Genomic DNA, 24,920 nt, shown 5'->3' with positions numbered 1-24,920 from the left:
GATACAACAGTACTCATTTGAACAGTACTCACTTGAACTTAATTATTAATAAACGGCACATACTGTTTTACACATAACATGTATTTGTAAACTTGTTCATGCAAAATTAGTGTGCACAACAGGGAACTGTTTACTCCCACACCTTTAAAAAGGACATGTTGGCATTTTTTTAACTGTGCCCAAGACCTCTGCACGATAATAAGTCTTACACAATTTTTAAACTGCCAGCCAAATCAATTCATGTAGCTGAAACAGAAAGACAAAAGTTATACAAAAACACAGTAGATTTTTATATCAAGAAAAAAGGAAAAGAAAAATCATGGTCACAAATTTTTAAACTTTTAATCCTAAACATTACAGGGCAAACAGATGTTGGAATCTATTTCCATACACCATGCGTTTTAACCTTTTATTTCTATTTAATGTGTGTCCAAATCCACTAAAACTTGAGTGGTTTACAACTTTTGAGTTATGGAAATACATATTTCTGGAATAAATGCTAAAAAAAGCAACAATGGGGAAAAGCCAAACTGTCTCCATAAAGGTAAAATGGAACATTGTGAAGATTAGATACTTTTCTGTTTGTTTGTTTTTAACTTGTCAATTCAGTGCATCGTATGGTTCAAATTAATGGTTCCCATTCTGAGTATCTAACTAGTGTCCATTGATTCCAAATTAGTGGACGACGAATCTTTCTGGATGCTTTCAAAAATGGCTGCAAGCTCAGGATTAGAGCTTATCTGTGACTGAAATTCACTCATCAGTGGACTCTTTTCTGCTTCTGGAATGGTTAATAATGCCGCTACTGCTCTCATGGCAGATCGCTTCAGTTCATCTTGCTTTTCAAATTCCTGCTTCACAGAATTTGCTTTTACCTGTTTAGTTAAAAAAGATACATATTATATAAATTCAACAGTAAAATCTATCTAGAAAGCTATTCAAATGTACGCATACCCATATCAGATAGTATGTCCGCTTGCTGAGTGACAGCAGAACAGAGAATACTAAACAAGAATGCATGAAATGTCTAGTAGCCTTACATAATAGTGGCCAGCTTAAGAGATTCACTAACTGCTGAACTATTACCCCTGACAACATTGTCTAGACAAGCCTCAATATTAAAACAAAAGTGCCAGCATATAGCCACAAAAGCAGGCTGCTAGAAATCAGGCTTCTCTTTCTTCTATCTAAAGCACAGTTCTTGCTTTTGCTTCAATCAAGACTATTCCTAGGTATAAACTGAAATAATAACTGAAAGTTTCTTAAGGTAGGTAACAAAAGATTATCTTTCCAAGACGGAGTCTGTGACCAAAATAATATATATATGAGACTATGCATTACAATTATCCTGTAGGCTAATTCAAACCAATTCAATTCACACAATACCTTGGTTGTACATGTAGCACGTAAGGGTTCAACCAGTCTATCCAGCCTCTGCAAAACTGCACTTGGACACAGGGTAGACAGTCTCACCAGCATTAAAAATGTTAGCATCTGGTTAAGAAGAAATAAAAATTGAATAAATAACAAAGATTTGGCCACTGCTAAGAACAGATTTTAAGTATCAGAAAATCTAACTGTGACTCTACAAGTATAGGGAGAAAAAGCAGTATCCAGGATCCATATTCTCTTGACTATACTTTTTGATGTTTCTCTACCACCAAACCAATCATTTGAATGTTGTCTCTATTAGTCAAGCTCATGCTGAACTGGAAACAATTGCTTATCAAAGCTGATAATATACTGTAATTCATATTGTTGGAAGCCTCTGGACTACCAATGGCTATTTCCTGTAGAAGGAATCATCTTTAAGAAAAACAGTTTCCATATAATAGCACAAAATCAGGGAAAAGAAAAGCAGCAGCAGACTTAGTCTTCCTTTCCTTTGCTGTCCACCCTAGGTGCTCCTCCAGAGCAGACTGTGGTGGTGCAGGGAGGCGGGACAGAGGAGAATAGGAAGGGGAAATCATGTTTGCGCAAATAGAGACTTGTTGAGCAAGTGGGATAACCACAACTGTCTATCACACTGACAAGGAATTAGGTGCCCTACCCTGAGGACAGAATAAAGGGTAGGAAAAGCTTTCATTAATTTTTGTACAAAGCCAATACCACCTTTCCATGTTTTGTTTTTTTACTGTTTTATTGCAATTGTTCAGCAACTAGCTTAGAAATATCTGCATCCGTATATGTATATGCATATGTATATGTGTGTACAAATACACATATAAACAAATAACAAGCACTAACCTTAATATCATAGTGATCCTTCAAACCATCTTCCACATGGTTTAGGAATTCAAAGATGTCTAGCCTATCAAGGCAGCTATCTAGCAGAGTGTACATACACTCAAAAGCTGCCTTTCTGATATCAAGACCATCATCAACTGTATGCTTAAATGGACCCATTTCAACCTGCAAATCAGATCAGAAATTGTTAAACGCACTGAATATATTTAGTTATCAGTTGCTAATGAAATACGCTGAGTAAGAATTTACTAAGGAGCATTATGGCCTCAAGGAAAAGTTCTTAAAGCAAGAGGTCATATTTATTGTTCTTCAAGTCAAGTTGATGAAAGTAGTGTGCATTCCGACAACAGCAAGTTTCCATGTCCCAAGCCATGCAACCCACCACCTGCCACTATTTATCTGGTTTTTAAGCGGCAAGCAAACTTCAGTTTTAAAAATTATGTTCTTACATTGAATTTCCCTTCACAATTAAGAGTAGGTTTTGCATTTGCAAGTTACACTCTGTATGCCCACAATTCTGCAGTAAGATGAATCACATTAAAATTAAATTGGAGCTGATTGTATGGGAAAACCTATATGACTTGTGAAGAGATTCTGGGACATGACTCATTTGGCTTGGCTCCCTTTGTAACAATGCACGTAGTGAACACAAAACATTTTGCATTGCTCTTTATTCCAGTAGCTCAATACCTTCCCTGTATTTTCATTTCTGGTACTATGAAAGATGTTATTGAAATTCGTTACAATATGGCAGTTTTCAAATTATATTTCGTGTATGTTCCTCACTCAAGCTAAACTTATGGTCTCTCTTAACTCCTATCATCATATAAAATATGATGAGTTTCTTCAATAATTCTAGGTAAAAGCACTCATACGCAAAACTTTCCAGAAGGACTCTGCTTTAGTTAGCCACCTAATCAGTACAAAAAACAGTTGCCTGAACTTGCAAGAGGATCTGAACACAAAAATACTTAAACAGAAAACATTAACTATTCTGAACACCACTGCTTACTCACCCTGTAACTTGAGTGGATTACATACCTCTCTTATTAGTTCCTTTCTCACTTTTGTTTCATTATAAAGATGTGGAAGCACAGTATCTAAAAGGTCCCTTATTAGTGATGGTTTATTGTGTGCTGCTGAATTAAATGTTACCAGAGCTACTCGTCTCACATTCAGATCTGGATCTTCCAATGTTTTCAAAAAGTCACCTGCAATCGTTTAAAGAAAGTTATCAGCATATGCTCCTGTTCAATATTTGCCACTTTTGAACTTCCCACTAGCTTCCCCCTGCCCAATTGATGTTTGTAAAAGGCGGGGCCATGAATTAGGAGAGGTTGGATTAGTATGTCATCTCATGAAAAAAATGGGCTACAAGTGACAAACAACAATACACTCACTATAAATAAAAAGCGAGTCTCACTTTCCTTATACATTTCCTCTTACGACATGTTGCAAAAGCATAACTGTACTTTGTACTAACTGGTTTGCGTACATTTTTGTGAAATACGGCAGCAATTATCATTCCAATGCATATTTACCTTTTGAACAACCAATTTACTTTGATAATTCATCAAGTTTGTGAGAAGTTTTTGAGAACTTCATGTGTACAGTGGTACCTCGTGTTACGTACTCAATCCGTTCCGGAAGTCCATTCGTAACAGGAAACCACTCGTAACATGAGGCGCGCTTTCTCTAATGGCGCCTCCCGCTACTGCCGCACCACGGCTTCCGCTCACATCCCAGGGCAAAGGTCACAACAAGGGGCATCTACTTCCGGGTTAGCGGAGCGTGTAACCCGCAGCATTTGTAACATAACACAAGGTGCCACTGTACAATCTTCCCCCACCCCACCCCCAGTTCCTCTATGAGTGGCATAATTAAGCAAATCTGAAAACTGCCACTTTCAGTTTTCACAGTTCATGGTCTCAGACAGCCCTGTTCCAGTACTTTAAGATATTAATTATCCAATTTAAGGGGAAAGCATGTTTCAAAGAAACCATACAGGAAATGGAAAACACGAATAAGATAAACCAATGACTTTAAAAGGAGTAAGATTTTTCCAGTTACCATATCTACTTTCCCAGCCACAAAAGGCTGGGTTGTTGTTGTTTTTTAGACTACGTACAATTCAATGAGTCCACAAAAACCCTCATTCATGGACTGCATCGATTATACTGCACCTACACAACCCATTCTCAATTTTTATTACAGCATCTTTGAGCGAACATTTGTTGTGCTACACTAATCTTGGACACAGCTTTGAATAAATTTATAGACAATACAGAAATTAATGAGCACGTTTAAAGAAAGAGTTTGCTTTAAGCTGGGAGAATCCCTGCTTCTATCTAAAAGGGAAGCATTATCCTTTGCTAGGGAAATCTCAAGTACTTGAGTCACCCTCTTTTTGCCCAGAGCTGAAAAAGCTACATTTGACACCGGTACCTAGAAAATACTGACCTTTTAAAACACACTCACATGCACACATGGAAGAAAGTATGTCATCTCAAGGTAAATTGCACTGCTTGAAATGATTGCAATTTCACTTACCTATACAATTCTTTAATAATGGGTCTATGGGCTGTGGATGGTCAGAGATTGTGAACTTCACAGCAGTGACCACTGAACTTCGAGCATATGATGATCCTAATAACAAAAAAATTAACCAGAATGCTTGAACAATGTCCTCATTGTCCCATGCTGTAGTATGCAATTACAAAAACATCATGATTATTAATAACAATGACAACTTTTTAAAACACTGGTATTTTATTAATACATAATTCATCCTGTAGCATTTTCCTTAGTGGGGATTCAAAAAACTACTTACTACGCAAATGAATCACACAAATCCAATTAATTTTTTTCCCCCAACAGCTGCCCCCCCCCATGCCAAATTACAAGCAGAATTTGAAAGGTTCCTAATGTTAAATTCAAAAGCAGTTTACCACGTCACAGGGGGCAATCACTCCGGGTAATTAAGAAGAACAATATAAACAGGTCAGATCTCAGAGGGCTGTCTCCAACTAAGTTAAACATTGAGTTGGCCTACTTGAAATCAAAGGACTTCAGTTAGTTGGGTCCATTAGTTTCAGTGGGTAAGACAAACGCTGTATACAATCCACTGAAATCAATGGACTTAAATTGGCCAAGCAGGTATACTTGATGGAACACAAAATTAGGTTCTATGCATGTTAAGCCTAGTCTAGTGTGTATTATAGTAGCAGTTCTGCTAAGAACCACCCCCTTTCCAAACTGAAGCTGTCAATTTAACACAACAGTTTTACAGATACATTGCAGGAATGTCATGGGGTTCAAGTTGTTAAAAACATTCCAAGTTGAGTGTAGTAAGTTATGTATTTTAAGATAGTATGTTGTGATTAAACATTTAAAACAAATATCTCAATAATAGCAGCATTGCCAACTTCAGTCCATATTTTCTCAGGATATTTTATCCTCAATACATTGTTTCCTTTTTTCTAGTTACTGTTTTTACATCTCTCTTTTTTGTTTTTATATAATTCATATCTAGCAAGTTGTTCTGGGGGCACATTGAACAGTGAAGTATATCCAGCAAATAATACTAACTTTGATTTTTTTTCTATAAGCAAATAATGAATTTTGTGTCTTTGGCATGCACATCCCAAAGCAAAGGCCTATTAAACAGTTTCTAGAGAAGCTAATTAATCATGTGTCAAATAAAAAAATAAGCAAGCATAGACTTTTGGCTTGTTATATTTAGACAATGGAAGCACTTCATCACACCAAGCACAGCTAAGCTATGGATTCTGTAGTGATAGCCACCAACTCTGATGTTTTTAACTTTGCTCTTTCTTCGAATCGCTCAGGTCAGTGTACATAATTATCCCCTTGTGAAAGAAGCTGAGAAATTGTGACTGACCCAACGTCATCCAGTAAGCTTGATAGCCAAGTTAAGATTTAAACTCTGGTTTTGTACTCTGCTTACTATTATCAACCATATGGTTCTGCAGTATGATACAGGTAAGAACATAAAAAGAACCTTTGCTAGATCAGACCAACATCCTGTTCTCACAGTGGTCATTGAGATGTCTATGAGAAGCGATTAGGACTTCACTTGTCTGCTTCTCATCTCCAAGAAGTGGTACAGTGATATACTGGCTCAGATACATAGGCATCATGACTAATAGCCACTCCTCCATGAATTTGTCCAAGCCCCTTTTAAAATGAATTTTATTTAAATCTGCAACCCTATTCCGAACAAAATTGGGTCACAGCAGCCACATAAAAATGGTTTTGGACACATTAGGTTTTCAGATTTTAATGTTTTGCTGTACAGGTCCTTTGGAATCTGACAGAAGGGACAATTTAACTTCTTTCTAAGGGCATTTGTAGTGGCTAAACATCTAACACTTCAATATTGGAAGAGGTCTACTCCCCATATCACACAGGGACATAACTCAGCTGGTGACCTTCCAAAAGCACAAAAAAGAAGGGAAATTATCTGATATCTGGACTCATTATACACATCTATTTGCTTGAATGTCTTGAGCACTGGCCTGGATCACTAACCATTCCCCTGCCACACTTGTATGCACAGAACGTATTGTCTTGGTTTTTATTATTTAGCTTATATTGTCTGACTTTGTTTCTGTTTGAATAATTCAGTTTAAAAAATGGGCCGCAGATCTACTAGAAATGTGTTCCACTAGGATTGTCTAGGCAGCAATGGCCAATTGTTCTATTACAATAAGAACTGTAGCACATGGAATTAGCAAACCTTTTTCGCTAATGGTAGGCTGAAGACTTCCTGCCCTTGTTTTTCTTTTTATCTCCATAAGGAATCACATAGCTAATACGTCACCCAGATGAATCAAAGATGACCAGAACAGACAAAAATGGTGGAATAGAATCAACACCTGGGGTTTCCACAAAAATACCGTATTTTTCGCTCTATAAGACGCACCAGACCACAAGACGCACCTAGTTTTTGGAGGAGGAAAACAAGAAAAAAAAATATTCTGAATCTCAGAAGCCAGAACAGCAAGAGGGATCGCTGCGCAGTGAAAGCAGCAATCCCTCTTGCTGTTCTGGCTTCTGGGATAGCTGCGCAGCCTGCATTCGCTCCATAAGACGCACACACATTTCCCCTTACTTTTTAGGAGAGAAAAAGTGAGTCTTATAGAGCAAAAAATACGGTATATGGACATAGGAAATCTAATTTCTATCGGTCAGTATCAGTATCACTTTGACTGATCTCAAACTATCCTTGTTGAAATCCTTTTGGCAGGACAATATCTGTGTAATATTCTTTGTACAGTGCTTTTAAATTGGTCTCAAAAAGTCCTTATAATACTTCCCTCTTAGGTGGGTGACATTTTCTAATTATTACCCGCAAAACATAACTTAGTTTTCAGTTTTTAAGAGTTACAATTTCTGTTTAAGACATGCACCGAAGAAATCCTTCTCTTCTATCAAATCCACAATCAATTTACTCCAGTCTGAAACTATTACAACTGAATAGGACCATTCTGGAGAAATTAGTTGTGGGTGGTATCCCGACACAGTACATGAAGATATTAAACGTTTACAAACCTGAAAGCAAATATCCTTTAAGGCGCGGTAGCAGAGTCTCTGGATCTATTAAAGTAAGCTTCCCCAAGCATTCAGCAACAACATTTCTGGTACCCTCCTCTGCACACTCGCAGTGTTTCAGGAGCAAAGACCAGATGCTCTCCACATATGGTTTGAGGCCTTGCACTGTTGCGGAGCTAATTATCTCCTTCAAGGAATGGAGCAGAAGGTATTGCCTTTTAGGTTGACTAGTAATTTCTTGTAAGACAAATGGGAGGTACTCAGGAAGGTTGCCGACACTGATGCTGCCCAATGCGTAAGAAGCTGCTGATTTCACTTCTTCACTTGGAGAGGAGAATGCTTCTAATATTACAGATTTCAGCTCTATTTGTCCACTTAAGTCAATGTGGTGTCCAACTTCCCCAAGAGAAAGCAAAGCAAGGAGACGGATGGAATCTGTTGACCTTGAGTTCTTAACATCTTGAATAAACTGACCTACTACTGCTGGTCCCTCTTTAGGGCATGCTCGTGTAAGGGCAGCTACACATTTGGCAATGGAATAATAAGACTGCTTGTGAGTAAGTGCTGTACTCTGAGAGTACACTGGGCCCGTTAACATACGCAATAAGTCCATATATCCTAAGTTACTTGTTCCAGTCACAACCAGAGCTTGGAAAAATTCTAGCATGGCACTAAGTGCTCCACCCTGCAATAATGGCGACCTCACCAGCCCAATAAGTTCATTCAGTATGGAGCCACTGATTTTCGAGAGAGAAGAAGGATAAACTTTAGCAAGGGTGGTCAGAAAACTAATGGCCATTTGTGACACATGCATATCACTCTCACTGATGAGAGGTGGAAGCTCATCCAGGACAGCATCAATCATAGCAGCTGTCAAGCTGTCACTGTAGTTTTTGATTAATATATCTAAAGCGGAAAGAGTTCCTAGTTTCAGAGCTCTCTGGTTCTTTCGGAGGAAAGAAGCAAGAATAGGAACACCTTCTCCTAGAACTGGCCTCAGATCTATCTTCAGCGGAGAACCAGCTATCAGAGTCAAAGCCTTCACAGTGGTTAGCCGAGTGATCTCATTTTTTAGTCTCTCTAAGAAGATCTGAAGTGTACTAGGAAGGTCAGAGCCAAGATTGTCACCGAGACTGCAAATGATTTGACCCATACAGGAGATTGCCCTCTCTTTTACTTCCTGGTCAATATCAGCAGCTTTGAGTCTCTTGATTGTACACGTAAACAAATCTTTGATGTAAGGGCTTGCATCAAAAGAAGAAGGCTGATCCAGAGGCCGAATGACTTTCACAAGCTGCTGGGTAACCAACAGTGCCTCAGATGTTATTTTATAAAATGGGTCTCCAACGCATGCCACAACAGGAGGCACCAATGCTTGAACATGAGGGTGAAAAACTTGGGGTGTGTGATTGCAGAGGATCACATACAAACACGATAAAGCATCTATCTTCAGATTAGAAGAACTTGATTTGTCGTTCAGTGAAAAAATTATCCCTGTAAGAAGAATAAAGAGTTAATTCACACAATTGTATATCTGAAGCACATTTGCTGATTTAAAGCAGGTTACAAACCAGTAAGTTTCTGAACTTATACTTAAGTAGCGCAGATAGGAAAAGGTGATTTGATGGTTTATCCAATATTTTTCATTAAGAGCAAATTTTTTGTCTAATTTTGAACCTCCTCTTGGCTCTGTTTTTTATTCTGAACTCATCTTTCCAAACAAAGCCTTTTATACAAATCCCATTAACCCAACAGATTCAATCTAGGTTTCGCTTCTAACTGTAACCACACCAGCAATCCTTCAAAATCAGAGCTTCCTTGGGCCTGTTTCTTCTCTTTCATGCACCTAGCAGTCAAGCGATTTTACAATAGCTTAGTAGCAGCCACCCAATCTAAAAATGTTGTGCTACTAAAAGAATATGGTTTGCCAGAGAATGAAGCAGGGAGGACAAAATGATTCCTGGACCTAATCCTATTCATGTTTGGAGGCTTGCCACTAGGTATTTTATGCTTTGGATGCATACTGGTTTTTCTAGTTTAATGACACTTGCATATTGTCTCCAATCACAATAAAGGTCTACAATCTTGCTAAAAACAATCTGACTTGCATTACTCCTTCCCTGATCCTGGTTATATTTTTCACATTATTTCCATCTCTCATACCATTTCAAATCATTATTCTGTATGCATTTTATGTTTTATCTGAAGCCACAGATAAAAAACTGCAGGCAAGTCATACCTTGGTTTTCGAACAGCTTAGTTCTCGAACATTTTGGCTCCCAAATGCTGCAAACCCAGAAATGACTGTTTGGAAGCCAAACGTCCATTGGGGCTTCCAATTGGCTGCAGGAGCTTTAGTTTTTGAACATTTTGAAAATTGAACGGACTTCCAGAACGGATTCCGTTCGACTTCCAAGGTACGACTGTATTACCAACCATAACAGAAATATCAATTATTAGCATCTCTTCTATCTGAATATCTTTCTCAAGGAACTCCAGTTGCAATGTACAGGAATAAATTCAATAGAGAACAAGCAAATGTACAGATATAGTTGTAGAAAGCTTGGTAAAATACACACACATAGTACACTACATGAGAACCAAAATTCTAATAATATGCCACTTCTATGCAAAATATATAAGCATGCTTCAAAGCACTACCAGATGTCAAGGTTAAAACTTTACAACATGTTAAGATATATTTTTCATACCTGGGACAAGTACAGGAATATGCTGTGTGAGAGCCCCAGGCAAGACATTGACCAACTCTGTCAGCATGTTAAAACAACACTGACGAGTCTTCACACTCTTCTCCTTCATCTGTTTGTGCAAGGCTTTAACAATGTTGGGAACCTGTAATTATTATATACTTGTTACAATGTTCAGCAGTTAGCACTTTTTATATATACAACCCGACAGGTTTTGTGTGATTCTTAAGTAAATATGAGGACCACGGACATTCAGACAGAAGTAAGCTTTTGGCACTTTGCAGAAAGCCCAGCAGATTTCAAAAATAGCAAAGATGCTTAAAAGTAGCACAAACAAGTATCTGCTCACATAATGGGGTTTCTCCTTCCTCCCCCCCCAACAGATTTTTTGGGCACAGAGGGGGCTTGTGGGGGGAGACAGAAATTCTATGTCGCATTATGAAAGCAGGCAGTCACCACTCGGCATCAAAAGTGGTCGACAGCAGCACAATTCCAAAAGCTCTAGATTATAAAGACAGTAAAACTCCTAAACTTTCTAAAACACGTTGCTTTGAGGGAAAGGTGCAAATTAATGTTTTCCCCTTTCTCACGTTTATCCAGAGCAAACAATATGGCCTTTTATTTTACAAAATATCAATGTTTTATCCACCAACCTGACTCTGAAGCATTGTTAAAGGAGTCTCTCCTTGTTCCATGGCATCAGGATCACAGAGCCAACTCTGCACAGGACGCGTTTGTTTTAAAAGAGAGAGATATGCATGGAAAACATCTGCTTTTACGTTTTCCTCTCGTTCCTTGAATCTAGCAATTAAAGCAGGAGACACTGTCTTGTAGAACTCTGGTAACATTTCATGTCGTGTACTGACTACAGCGTCCAAGCATTTCGCAGCTGCACGTCTAACTTTCCAGCTCATGTCATCATCATCACTGTATTCATCATCGCTCCCTTTTGGGGTGGGGAGGAAATAAAAGGTTTCTGTGTTATATATAAAATCATAACTAAAGCCCATAGCCTAGAGATCACTTTGTATTTTATTATTTGGGTATTAATACAAATACAAACAAAGCATACAAGCAACACTAGGCAAATCAATTTGACAATCACTGCTCTCAGGTAAACCTCATTAAAAGGAATGGATTTTTCTTGGAACATTCACTTCACTGAACATTTCACATCATTCCCCCATTAGTTATAAGTGCCAGTTTGCAATTTACAAAATTTGGTTACTCCCTGCTGGCCTCAAACGGTAAGAGGCAAATTACTTTCACAAAGACTGGGCTGGAGTGTCCTTTTCTAACAAAGCTCTGCCATTACACTATGAAAACATTTCATTTAGAATGCTGCACTAATAACTGTATGTGCTATCTTAAGATACTTGAATATTTCAATCTTCACACAAGTTCACCTTGATCATCATCATCTCCACCATCAGCATCCATAGCATTCTCATCTTCATCTTCATCATCATAATTGTAGTTGGGATCATATGTAAGGTACTTAAGACAAATGTTTATAATGGTAGTTACATGAGGATAAACTTCTTTAGGACATCTGCATAATAAGCATAACATTAATTAGGAATCTACTGAAAATAAAGCATCACTCAGTATTGCTATATGATTGAACTGGGTCTATCAGCAAAACTGTATAGAACAATGGTAAAGTAATATATAATAAGTGGTTCTCTCTGGCCAAGCTAGTGAAGAATAAATATTTTCAGGATAAAATGGGAGGGCAGGGCTTCTGGGTGGCAATCCCAAGAGAACCAGAGTAATCTGGGGAAAGTGACCCAAATGAATTATTCCGTGCTTATCAATGAATCACATGAATTTCTTATGTGCTGATTTTGGAACAGTCAGCGCTACTTCCCAAGCCACGTCCCAAGCAAAGCCAGTGCACAATGTGCCATCTCTTCTCAATGCCCTTTCTAGGGCAACTTCCTCTCATTTAGAGGTGTGCATGCCAGGAACATCTAACCCCAAAAGGGCTGGAATCTGGATGTTTAGATGCCCATTCCCACTCCGCTACAAAGCAACAGAAGCAACTGGGGGAAGGGGCAGAAGAGGAAGAGTGGCAGGGCAATGCAGGATTCTGATTCCGAGGTAATCCCCACATACTATTCTAAATTACATGGAAGATCATATTTAGCAAAGTATTCCTGTGCAGATGTTTTCATCACATATTAGACAGAATCAGACTCTGCACAAGTTCACTGCAACTGATGCTTTGGGGAAACGCTACTTTGTAGCATTGGCACATCATAAGGCCTAGGTTTAGCTATATCTATGTATCCTGTGAAGTGGTGATTTGAACAGAAACTTTTAAGAATCCACTTCTCAATAGCTGCATTATTTATGCTAGGGAGATGTTAGTTGCATTAAAGTCAAAGATAGCAATGCAAGCAGTAAAAAATTAATTTCTACCAATGACACTCAAAATATTATGTAATTTAACAATTTAAGGGTTCCCACCATGTTTAACCAGAGCCTCTTCTCAGTGCCTCTAAAGCTTGCTTTCAACTTATTTCATACTGTTAAGTTAACCAGGAAAAAACAAGTGCACCTATTACCACCTTACCTCCTAACAAAAGATTCAAATGCTTGAATGCAATATTCTCGAAGCTCATCATCATCTACATTACAGAATTTTACTACCAAAGGGATAATTTTTTCCAGGTATTCACCTGACAACAGAAAACAGAAACAGTCATTCATGGGGAACATTTAACATTTCATGTGAAAAATAGGAAGATTTCAATAATATGCAAATTTATTTACCTATTCTATGACCTGCTTGCCTACTGATGGCAGCAATACACTGTATATAGGTCCTTGTTGTTGACATGGAATCATTTTTAGAAAGCTCTGTCAACAGATGTTCAATGAGGTCAACAAACACTATGTTTCCACAACTCATAACAAGATGACCAAGAGCAATGATGGTTCTTTTTCTCACAGCAAGCCTTGGACTAGTCAGCTGAGGAAGCAGGCATGTCAGAATAGAAGGATGGAAGTTAACGAGCAATCCTCCTTGCCTTAAAAAAGACAAAAATTAAGTTAGAATAAAACAAATTTTATTGTCCGGGCATTTCCATTTTTTAAATTTTATTTAATGGAATTTGTAAGCCACTTAATCATAAAAACCTCTAAGTGGTTTACATAAAATATAGACTGAAATTATCAATAAAGGTCAAGAGTTACAAACTAACATATATATCACGTCAGCAGTTAAGAAAATATGCATTACAAAATCAAATTACATATTAAAATACATATCAACAGCTGGATAGGCTTGCCTTAACAAAAATGTTTTTAGCAAGCACCATAAACAGTACAGGAAAGGGACCTGCCTAAAGTCAATGGTGAAGGGAGTTTGGTTCTGCCAAACTAAAAAGCATATTTCCTACAAGCGCAGCATGAACATTATGTGGCACTTGTAAAAGTGCCAATTCTGTAGACATCTATAAGGTAAGGCAATCCTTCTAGGATACTGGTCCCAAGCTGTAACGACTTTCTATACTAGTAGTAACACCTTCAATTTGGTCTCGAACAAATTGGCAGCAAGCATAGATTTCTGAGTAACAGTGCAATATGTTGACATGATCTTACTCCAGGTTTCCCCCTAAATTTACACTTCAAAGCTTTTCCCTAAGTATCTCTTAGCTGTCTTTTCTCTATCCAAAATATCAAAAAGCTCTCTCAATTATTGAAAATGGAAGCAATAATTAATGCAAATTCAGCTTCAGCATTACATTTATTATGCATTTAACAACTCTGCACTCATTCAGCTTCATTAACATTCTCTTCAATAAAAAGTTTCCAGACATTTGACCTGCATATGAACATTACACAACTTTTTAAAGGAATTATTGTTTACAAGCATTTTTAACATGTTTACCTGCTTAGCATATCAGCCATGATGTCTAAGGCCTCTAACTGAACAGACACATCCTCCTGCTTGGCGATAGCGCTGGTAAGACGCCCAGTGATCTTTTTACAAACATTAGCTGCTAATGCAGAACCTAGAAATAGGGAAACACCATAATAACATTTTGTCAGCATATATATATATGCAATTTCACAAGACATGTAACAAACTTGGTATGAACTTGAGCCATTTCCAAAACAAGTGTGGGTTATCTCGTGATAGATTTATTAGAACCAATTATTGTGGGTAGCAGTGTTAGTCTGTGTTGCAGCAAAAACAACTAACAGTCTTGCAGCATCGTAAGGACTAACAAATTTAGTATGACAAACTTTCATGGAGCAGAGTCCACTTCATTCTGATTACTGCCTAGTAATCTGAACTCTGGTAATGCAGGAAAAAACACACACATGCATACACCATAATCCAGTAAGAGCAATCCATGAGTAAAGCCTGCATTCCTGATCATGGCTCAAATTTCACTGAGGATTATTTAGAAGCAGTATATTAGAAGAAACTAGCTAGTAAAGCAGAACGGCTGCATATACAAAGTCTTCTATTACTGTTTTACAAGTGAGAATTTCAATAAAGTGTTGCACTCTTGGTTGCTTCTGTTGAGGATATTCCATTCCATTTCCATCCCCTCCCAGTTTTGTTTTTCTGTGAGCATTCTGTGCCCACTGAACATGTACAGTTATCATTGGTCTGTAACAATCATAACCATAATAATAAATTACTTGTACCCCACCCATCTGACAGGGTTGCCCCAGCCACTCTAGGGGGCTTCCAACAGAATACAGCAAAACATTACAAACTTTCCAATACAAGGCCGCCTTCAGGTGTCTACAGAAAGTCGTGTAATTGTTTATCTCTTTGACATCTGATGGGAGGGTGTTCAACAGTGCAGGTGCCACTACTGAAAAGGCCCTCTTAATTTTTCTCTCAATATTTTGTAAACTTCTGTAAAAATTGCACCCCAACAAAAGTGTGTTTGTGTTACATAAACAATAGCATTTGCACCTCAAGATTATATAAAGGGAACACTGTTGTTGTAAAAGTCAAAATAAGGTACTTTCTCAAGCCTTTAATTTGTAATTTGAACTTCATTGTATGTGTTTCTTTCGCAGACAGCACTAATTACACAGAAACTCAGTAGTAGCACTCCTTTCCTAATATAGGAAATTCACTGACCAACTAGCAAAATCAGGATCCCAAACTGAAGGCCACTAAAAATAAAATCAGGTTGAATTGTGGATTTTTGCAGTTTGGATTCAATATGTTCTATTTATTTCCATTATTTTCACTTTTCTAAAAGTACTGTCACAAGTAGTCTGAGATTAAAACCAGACTGAACGACTCTTTTCCTTGAGGTGAGAATTCATATTTAATTTAAGTGGTGAAATTTAAAACACTAGTTTCAGCATTAGCCACAACAGGAGGTGAATTACCCCCAGAAAAAAATGTTTGTACCTTAAAACTTAGAAATATTTTTGTATAATTCGTGGTATGATCAATAGCTAGCATTAACAAGAGCCAGTAAGTAGAAGAGGATCAGGATGAATCAAAGGGGCCAAGAAGAACCTTCAGTTGGACAGAGTGGAATGAGGTACAAAGTTGCTGACCCAGAGGCCCACTGAATTACTGTAGACTGCCATCCTTGTGAAACTTCAAATGTTACATAGCGAAAGCATCAATTACACCACACAACCTTACTGGGGGGAATTAACTACGACTGTAGCACAGTCTGCACACTTTCAGGCATAAATCCTGGGCCATGCTGCACAACATAATGGTGTTACAGAATACCATACACAGAACCTTAACCAAAGACCATAATATGTCCACCAGCTTTAGTTCTTGAACTCCTCTTGTCTCTTCTCCAAACACAAATACCCCAGCTAAAAATCAGAACACAATAAGAACATCTAAGGGCAAAGATTACCATTCCCCCAATGGCAACAGAAAAGTCTTTTATCTCCAAGTTAAGTAAATCTTAGTGTTAGCTAGAATTCAACTGAATCCAATTTCATTAATCAATATCAAACTAGAAGAGAAATGACTAAATATAGAAAAGTAGTAGAAATTACCACTGGAAGCAGGAGGAAGTTCTCCAATGACTGTTTTAAGGCCAATGCTTGAAATATCACGTAGCTGCTCTTTATCAGAAAGCATGTTAGTACAGAGGGTATCTACAATTGTCTCCACTTGGTATTCTTTCACTTTACTCACCAGGGGCCCAAGGCTGTAACGAAACCAAAACAGCATTTAATACACTTTAAAAACTGATTCATCACATCTAAAATGTTAGAAATTCACTTACCTGTACACTCGTACCTTGGTTGCCGAATGCCTTGGAACTCGTACATTTCGGCTCCTGAACAATCGAAAACTGGAAATGAGTGTTCCGGTTTTCGAATGATTTTCGGAAGCTGAACATCTGGTGCGGTTTCTGATTGGCTGCAGGATGCTCCTGCAGCCAATCGGAAGCCGCATCTCGATTTTTTAACAGTTCCGGGAGTCGAATGCAGAGACAGGTCAATATATGGTAACCTGCATTCGGGCGAATATAGTTTTATAAAACATCCTGGGACATTATCAAAGTTGGCAACTAATGCGACATTTACAGGATGTATATGGAACAATTTATTGGCACTTAGCTCCGTTAGTCAAAAAAGTGTTTTGAATACATAATAAACATGCAACACCAGATGGTGCTGGAGAGTAAAAAAAATCCTTTGTGATTTTCCATAGCATTTTTGGTTGTTGTTACGATTTAATTTCTGAGTTATTAATAGTGGTTTTCCCTATGTGCAGATCCACCCCAGGCCCCCAAATCCCATGGACAATTTTGATAGGTCAATCATCCAACAGCAAATATCAGGCGAGGTCCCCCCCCCCTTTGCACATGTGGTTTGATTCAGGTGCTGCTGATAAACGTGCCAGCAAACCCCCCTTTCAGAATGGAGCCACATTTTTACCTGTCCCATACCTGATATCATATATTATGTTTGATGCAGGGCAAATGGGTGTGGCTTGGCCAAAATGGCCTCAGAGATCAACTGGAGAAGCCTGCTGGGGCTAATTAAGTCTACAGGCCAGGGGTTCCCCACCGCAGTATTAACATCACAAATACAGAGTGATAATCTACTCTGTTAACTAACATGATATTTTGTGACATGTCCAAACAAGTTACTAACAATTTCAGTAGGTTATTTCAAGCTGCATCCTCACATCAGGAAAATGTAAGTTAATAATTAATTTTAAATTCATGTCCGTTATCCATAATGACACAACTATCCAACTTTTAAATATATCTAAACCAAACACCATCTCCTTTGTTATACAATTATATGTAGACTAGCTAAGTAGTAATTACAGGGACCGTTACAATATTAAGATGTATGATCAAGTGATCATTCACTCCACCTTTGGCCTTCAAACAGACGGGAAGGCATGAAATACAGATCTCTTCAGATATTTCTAAAAATATGAAATGTGTAGAAAGAGTGACTACTATCTTTTTTTCTTTGAGAGTCAACTAATGAAATTGACCAGCAGGAGTTTCAGAAGGAACAGCAATATTTCGCTGACTAATAGTCACAATACCAAAAATGTAATCAAATAGGAAACAAGAATATGATCTATCTCCATTATACTCTGCTGGTGATCTTCCCAGGGGCATCAAACATGCATTTTATGGAGACAAAATGATGGACTAGACAAACAAAGCAATTCTTATACGCTCAATATAGAATCAAGTCAATGCATAAGAATTTAAAAACTCTAATCACAGACACATACATACCATTTGACTGCTAAATTTTGTACTTCACCATTTTTATCTTCCAGCAACTTCAGAATCATTTTCACAACCTTCCTTTCACTATCATCATCTAACTTGATAGAATCTTTCTGTAGTTCAGTCATCAAGTCATTTGTTGCCATAAACCTATACAAAAGAAAAGGCAATTCATACTATAGCTTTACAGCACAATTTAAGTTAATGTTTTCCACAATTCATATTCAAATGGGCTTACATTAAAAACCATATCAAGTGTATACATTTGACTTGCAACTTGCACAGGTGTTACGTTCTGGAGATGGCACATAAAGCCAAAATTGCAGTGTTAAAACAACCCCAGAACTGACCCATGCAAGCATCCTTACCTTCCCAAAGCCAGCACCAAAGCAGGTCTCTCCCCCCCCCCCCCGCCAATGCAAGGAAGAGCTTTTAGCTCTCTGCCTTACATACTTGGCTCTGAAAAAGCTTTGTGTAGCGAGAACTTCTCAGAGCCTCAAAAGCAAGGCAAAGTTCAAAAGCTCTTTCCACACTGGGTTTTCGTGTCACAGAAAGAACTTTTAAGCTCTCCACCTTGCCTCCATGTAATTTGTGCGGTGTCAGCTGGCTGATCGCCAACCACGTAAAGCTGTGATTGCGGAAATTAAATATGCACAAATGACAACTCAACTGTATTCCCATCCCCCAAAGTTCACTAATGTAAAAAGATGGGCAGATGACTTTTGCAGATTCCGCCTTCTCACTGCAGCCACTTGTGTCCCCAACAAACCCTGATCCAAAAGGTTGAGAGGCCTTCCAGAATGGCATGAAAGGTGGTGCAGGGGGACTTGAAGCAGGAAGGGGGAAATCAGTAAAAATCACCTCTCCTACTCTTATGTTATAGTGGATGCTTCCACTGAATCAAAATCCATTCCATAAACAGAATGGCAGCATTAGATGTCATTCATAACTAATAAGCAACATGCTACTTTTGAATAGTAGATTAGGGTGCAAATATTTTAATAGCAGTTTTCATAGTATCTGTATCAGCAGCTTTTAATAAATTTCTAATATTTTATTACATTGAAGAAGTTATCATATGCAATATCTTTATGCTATAACATAGATAGGTTCTAGAGCACAGTTCAAAGGCACATGTTGTAATAACTTTGCTAACACTAAGCAAGTTTGGAAGGGTGACACCGCAGAACTCTATGCACACCCTGAGACCTGTAAGTATTAGGCAGTATACATATTTTAATGAAATAATAAAAATAAAATAATAATAAGCCTAATGAAATGCAGATTATAAATGTAATAAATAACAGCTGCACAGAATATTGGAAACAACTTTATACTATGTCATGAACAAAAGATTGTTGTTGTTTACTGTGGTTTTTATTAATGGAGACTTGGTCAACAAATATTGCACAGGGGTCTTCTGTTTCCCTCAACACTCACTAGTCTGGCCACCCCTGTACAGCAGGAGTAGCCAACATGGTTCCTCCAGATGTTCTAAACTACAACTCTCATCAGCCCAGACAGCATGGTGAATTGTCAGGGATGGTGTGAGTTCCAAACCATAATGTCTGGAAAGCACTGTGTCAGCTACCACTGCTGGTGCGTGCTTTTTGCTCTTTTGTCTTAAGAGAGATTATTTTGTTCTTAAATGATGACAGCTACTGAGGCACTTTACTGTTTTTTATACATCTTAGCATAGCACCTGTCTGAAGTTTTGCAGGTAGGTAACGAAAACACCAGCAGCTGGTGCTTCTGCTTGTGGGGTTTTGTTTTATGCATATGGCTTTAACACAATGCTTCTCAAAGGCCAGGAGAGGATGGCAAGTGTAGTGGGAAGATTCAAGGACAATCAAAGAAACATTTAAACATTTCAGTGTAGTATTACATAGTTTTTTAAATTGAAGAATATGAATAGATGTTGTTGCCATATTTTCAAAATGAGAGCAAGAGCACCAAGTGATCCTGCAAGCTCATACCTCTCATCGCATTGGTATACATACTTAAGGTCAGTGCTTTTTTCTAAAAAAAAGTTTGACTCAAGAAAATCACCATGTTAAAGTTCAAATCTGGAAAAATAAGTACAGTAAATGGACAAAAGTACAGATTGACAAAATGTTTGGGGGTATGTGTACCCCTGCGTCCCCCCGAAAAAAAGCACTGCTTAAGGTACGTATGTAAGAGGCTCATTTATAATTACAGTGGTACCTCGGGTCATGAACTTAATTCGTTCCGGAGAACCGTTCTTAACCTGAAACTGTTCTTAACTAGAGGCGTGCTTTTGCTAATGGGGCCTTCTGCTGCCGTTCTCATCCTGGGGCAAAGTTCTCAACCTGAGATACTACTTCCAGGGTAGTGGAGCTTGTAACCCGAAGTGTTTGTAACCTGAAGCATTTGTAACCCGAGGTACCACTGTTCATGTTCTTATGTAGCTGCATTGTTTTATACTTTATGGATGCCCATGATCATATTATAAAGTAGTTATGTTCTATGTTATAAATGAAGCAAAGCTAGGAGTTGCTTCTTTTTGTTTCCCAATGTATTTCTTGTCAATAAAAAATTTTGTGTGGCACAAGCAAATTTTTATTCTGAAAGTGTAGCCCAAAGAAGAGTTTGTGAACCACTGCTTTAACATATTCATTGCAGTTTAATACAGTGACCAGCCATAAAAAAATTAAGCCCAATTATGGGAAAACCTGCCAGGGATGAGTTGGATTCCAATATCATCTAGAGTGCTACAGGTTTCCAACCCCGGTATTTGTTAAAATGTATGCTACAAATCCAGAAAATAAATAAACAGCACCAACAGTGGAAGGAAAGCAGATGCAGTCTGCCACTCAGTTATTTAAGCAAGAAATAAATGGCAAGGCTGAATATATCTTGAAAAACCTATCACCCGCTGGTTCTACATCCATAATACCAAGCAAGGGCAGGAATCCAATTTTGGCCACAAATATGCATTACTGAGTGCAAAACCACAAAACACATTAACTGCAAGTACAAAAGGGCCATTCACATTTTAAGAATTAGATTAATTCTTCAGTATACCCATTTATACGCACATATGCACCCCAACTGTGACAACAGTAAGAGATGTATTCTAAATAGATAGAAATACGTGTAATGTGGAAAAAAGGCTCAATAAACAGAGCCACCAATCCAAATAATTATTCACCACTTGCTTTTCCTGGACACATTTCAAGGTCTGATATTTACAAAATATTGTTGAAACTTTAAAGTTGATTATAATAGGGGATTTGCAATCTCTCATACTTTTAATCATTTTAAATTTATTATAAATGTTGAAGTGTAATTCGACAGTGAAAACTAAGAGATGTTCAATAACAATTTTTTTGTCATCTTGCATGTCTCTTCAATGCACACAGTAAATTACTTGAAACTTCTTTCAAAGATATAGAATGTTTTTGTTGTATTAAAAATGTAGTTCTGCAGCATTTATGGAAAACTGTAACAAACCTAGCTCATGCCTTCAAAGCTTCATTTTTAAAAAGAAATCATGGAAAAAGATGGCTCCATCCTGCTGCTACACCTAGTACCACATGCCCCAGAGATGTACTGGAAACTCTGGATTCAATTACCAGCCCAAACTAGACAAGTGACTAGCATCATGATGTTTAGGAACTGAGTGAAGACTTTTTAAGAAGGCTTTCCCTGAGGTGTGACCCAGTGAGGACTGGGCAATATCAGGTTTTCAACATTGGCAATATATCATCAGCTGAACATCACAATATATCACAATGTCTGAAATGAGGATGGAATTATGTAGAGGCAAAAACCCGATCATTTATGGAATATTGATTGTCATCTGTAGAAATGCTTTATAGTTTTTAGAGTTTGTAAGAATGGTTATATTGCTTTAGAGTTTGCATAATGGCTTTATTGTCTTTTAAGACGACTACTTTTAATATTTTACTTCATTTTTATATTCTTGTGCACTGCTTCAATTGTTTCTGGCAGTAATGGTAATGGGTACAGAAAGTCCTCAGTGTTCTCTTTCCTGGCCAATAGTACAGTTTGAGCAAATGCCAAAGGTATGATCTTGAATGATTGCTACCTGTACCTCTTGACTCAAGTAAATAAAAGAAGCTGTTGGGACAAATGGTATTACATTTTCTCTCCCTCACATGTACAGGAAAATGCAAAAGGTCCCACAGCAGCTCAGTGCATAGGTAAAACACATGCCATGTGAGATCATGTGTTACTATGTTCCTACTTCTGTGAAAATAACTGCCTTCTCTTGTTGGACATTACATTACTTTTACACTAATGTAACATACTAACCATAGGTAGCATTAATCAAAGTTCAAAAATAGCTTAAAACTCCAGCTGTTAAATGAACATGATTATTTAGCATTACCATTTGTGCAAAAATAAAGCTGCTGCATTGTAGCAAGCTCTGGAAAGGAAAGGGTGGGGAGAGATGAATGTGTGTTTGAGCCCATGGGTACGTTTCTGGTCCTCCATTCAAAGTTAGGAGCTCTGAAATAAATATGTGAAGGGGGGGGGACTTAGAAAAGTAGTGGTGGTGGGATTAGAATAGGTGTCCCCAACTTTCCCAATTTCTTCCAGACCTTCACATGCAACTAGGCCAGAACTACAAACCAATTACACACAGGATTTTCTGACTGACATAAGGGCTGAAAAGGAAGCAGATGAAAGGAATACAAGAAGTTTAAAATACAGAGGAGTATATCAACAGGTGAGCTGCACATTAATGAAGGAGCTCACAATGGCAAGTCAAATTATGGTGGAGTGACATCTTCAGAGAGTGCCTCTAACTAGCTCATATATGGTTCATTTTCAAGAGTGAATCAGCACCCATTCTGAACAAAACAAAACAAACAAAATCAAACTAGTATGAAGATGTGACAAGTAACTTGGTTCATTAAACTGATGCAGGTGCAATACTTCTAATACCTTAACCAAACCATACAGAATCAGGGTTGGGCCACAGGATTTTGCACTGCCTTACAGCCCTTCACAGGTGAATTCATGTTTCTATATTACCACACTTACAACCACATGAAACATGACAAATTCTTATACAGGAACAATATTTATGTAGTAAAGAATATGCAAAATGCATGTATGTGAATACCTTTTCTGCTACGCACATACATACATGTAAGACTACCACATGTAATAAAATAGTATATCAAAGTACATTCTCTAAAGGAATTTTATTATACTAAGATCATCTTTGACAAGGAATGTGAAACCACAAGAAGTTAGAGCCAATACTAAACTCTTATCAAAAGTACGGCATGTACTGAAAAGTACTATTTCAAAGGATCAACTATATTGCCTGATTAAGAATATTTGTGTTCAATTTAATTCCACCTATGGCATTATGGATAAAAATTAAAACCATTTTGTTGGCCACATTCTTATTACTGTTATTTACTAATGGGGAATGAAAGGAAGCATGTTCTACCACACCAAAGAGAGAAAAACCAGTGTGTCTGCAACATTTTATCCATCTTCTGTAATAGAAACTGGATGTATAAAAACCAAAAAACTATATAAAAAATAACTAAAACAGAGCCAGTGAGTAAGCACAGAATCCAATGGGCCAATGCTGATGTTAAAAGTAATCCCTATGTACATCGCAATATTCACAGCTTCATACTCTCTGCACGCTTACTAGAAGCCCCAATGGTTAACAGCTTTTGTTCCAACTAAACCTGCTTTAAGGCTGCAAATACAGACTGCAGGGGAAAGAAGTCCACCTTACACGGCAACACGGACGAGCATAATGGGAAGTACAAAATGCCGAGCAGCCTCCGGGGCGCGTAAGAAACAACAAACTTGCGGGCAACTTTCCGAGGAAAAGGGATGCCAGTGCGGCCGCGCCAGGGCCTCCTGGCTCCCCTTCGCAGCCCTGCGGAGCACAAAAGCCACGAGCGGGGCTCGGCCTCCTCCTCCTCCTGCTCAACGGGCGCCAACCCAGGCCCGAGGCACGTTGGGTTACGGCAGGAGAACCGACGCGGCCGCGGTCTGGCCGGAAAAGGCCGAGGCGGCGGCGGAGTGGGGGGGGGGGAGAGATCGGTGAGTCGGGGGTATGAGGGCGAGGAGGCTCCTCTTTCGCCTGGGCCGAGCCTGGAGCGGGCTACCTGGGAGGCCTTACCTGAAGTCCTTGTCGCTCGACGTCATTTTCTCCAGCAAGTTGGAGATGTGGTACGAGGCACTCGCCATGTTGATGGTCCCGGTGGGGGCCGCGTCTCGCCGGCTCCACGTCGCCCAGTGCTGTGTGTGGCGGCGGCGAAGGGTGGGACGGGGCGGGCCCTTGTCTGGCGAGAGAGCGCGGCGGAGGCGGCGGCGGCGGCGACGGTTCCGCGCGGCGCTCTTCCCCGAGGCGGGGGTGGAACGAGGCGAGGCGGGCGGGGGGCGGGGAGGATTAGCGCGCGCGCCGCACGGAGGTCAGAACCATCGCCAGCGCCTGGCCCTCGCGCGCGGGAACAGTAGAAGGGAGGGCCGGGAGGAAGAGGGGGTGAGGAGGGAGGAGGAGGAGGAGGGAGGAAGAACGAGAGCGACCTCTCTCTTCTCTCAGGCGAATGGAGGAGGAGGAGGAGGGCCCGACACCCGGCCGTCTGTTTGCCTCGCGCTCGAGGCCTAAGGTCAAAGTTCAAGGAGGGCCTCGCGGGAAAGG

General features: G+C 38.9%; 1 protein-coding gene across 1 annotated transcript; it reads right to left on the bottom strand.

The window, feature by feature from the left end:
• Window positions 1-317: 317 nt before the first annotated feature.
• CAND1 (cullin associated and neddylation dissociated 1) lies at window positions 318-24,912 on the bottom strand. The gene is made up of 15 exons (XM_083574392.1): window positions 24,399-24,912; window positions 18,260-18,403; window positions 16,542-16,696; window positions 14,428-14,551; window positions 13,308-13,564; window positions 13,108-13,213; window positions 11,936-12,081; window positions 11,183-11,475; window positions 10,533-10,674; window positions 7,822-9,315; window positions 4,798-4,893; window positions 3,289-3,458; window positions 2,248-2,412; window positions 1,387-1,494; window positions 318-875 (listed from the first exon to the last, which is right to left on the bottom strand). Exons 1-15 carry the CDS (start codon window positions 24,464-24,466, stop codon window positions 651-653), a joined length of 3,693 nt encoding a protein of 1,230 aa, XP_083430518.1. The 5' UTR covers window positions 24,467-24,912; the 3' UTR covers window positions 318-650.
• Between the last annotated feature and the right edge of the window lie 8 nt (window positions 24,913-24,920).

This window comes from Podarcis filfolensis (genome assembly GCF_964270895.1).
Source record: "Podarcis filfolensis genome assembly, chromosome: 10".
Classification (NCBI taxonomy): Eukaryota; Metazoa; Chordata; class Lepidosauria; order Squamata; family Lacertidae; genus Podarcis; species Podarcis filfolensis.
This window is presented reverse-complemented; position numbering and strand designations above follow the sequence as displayed.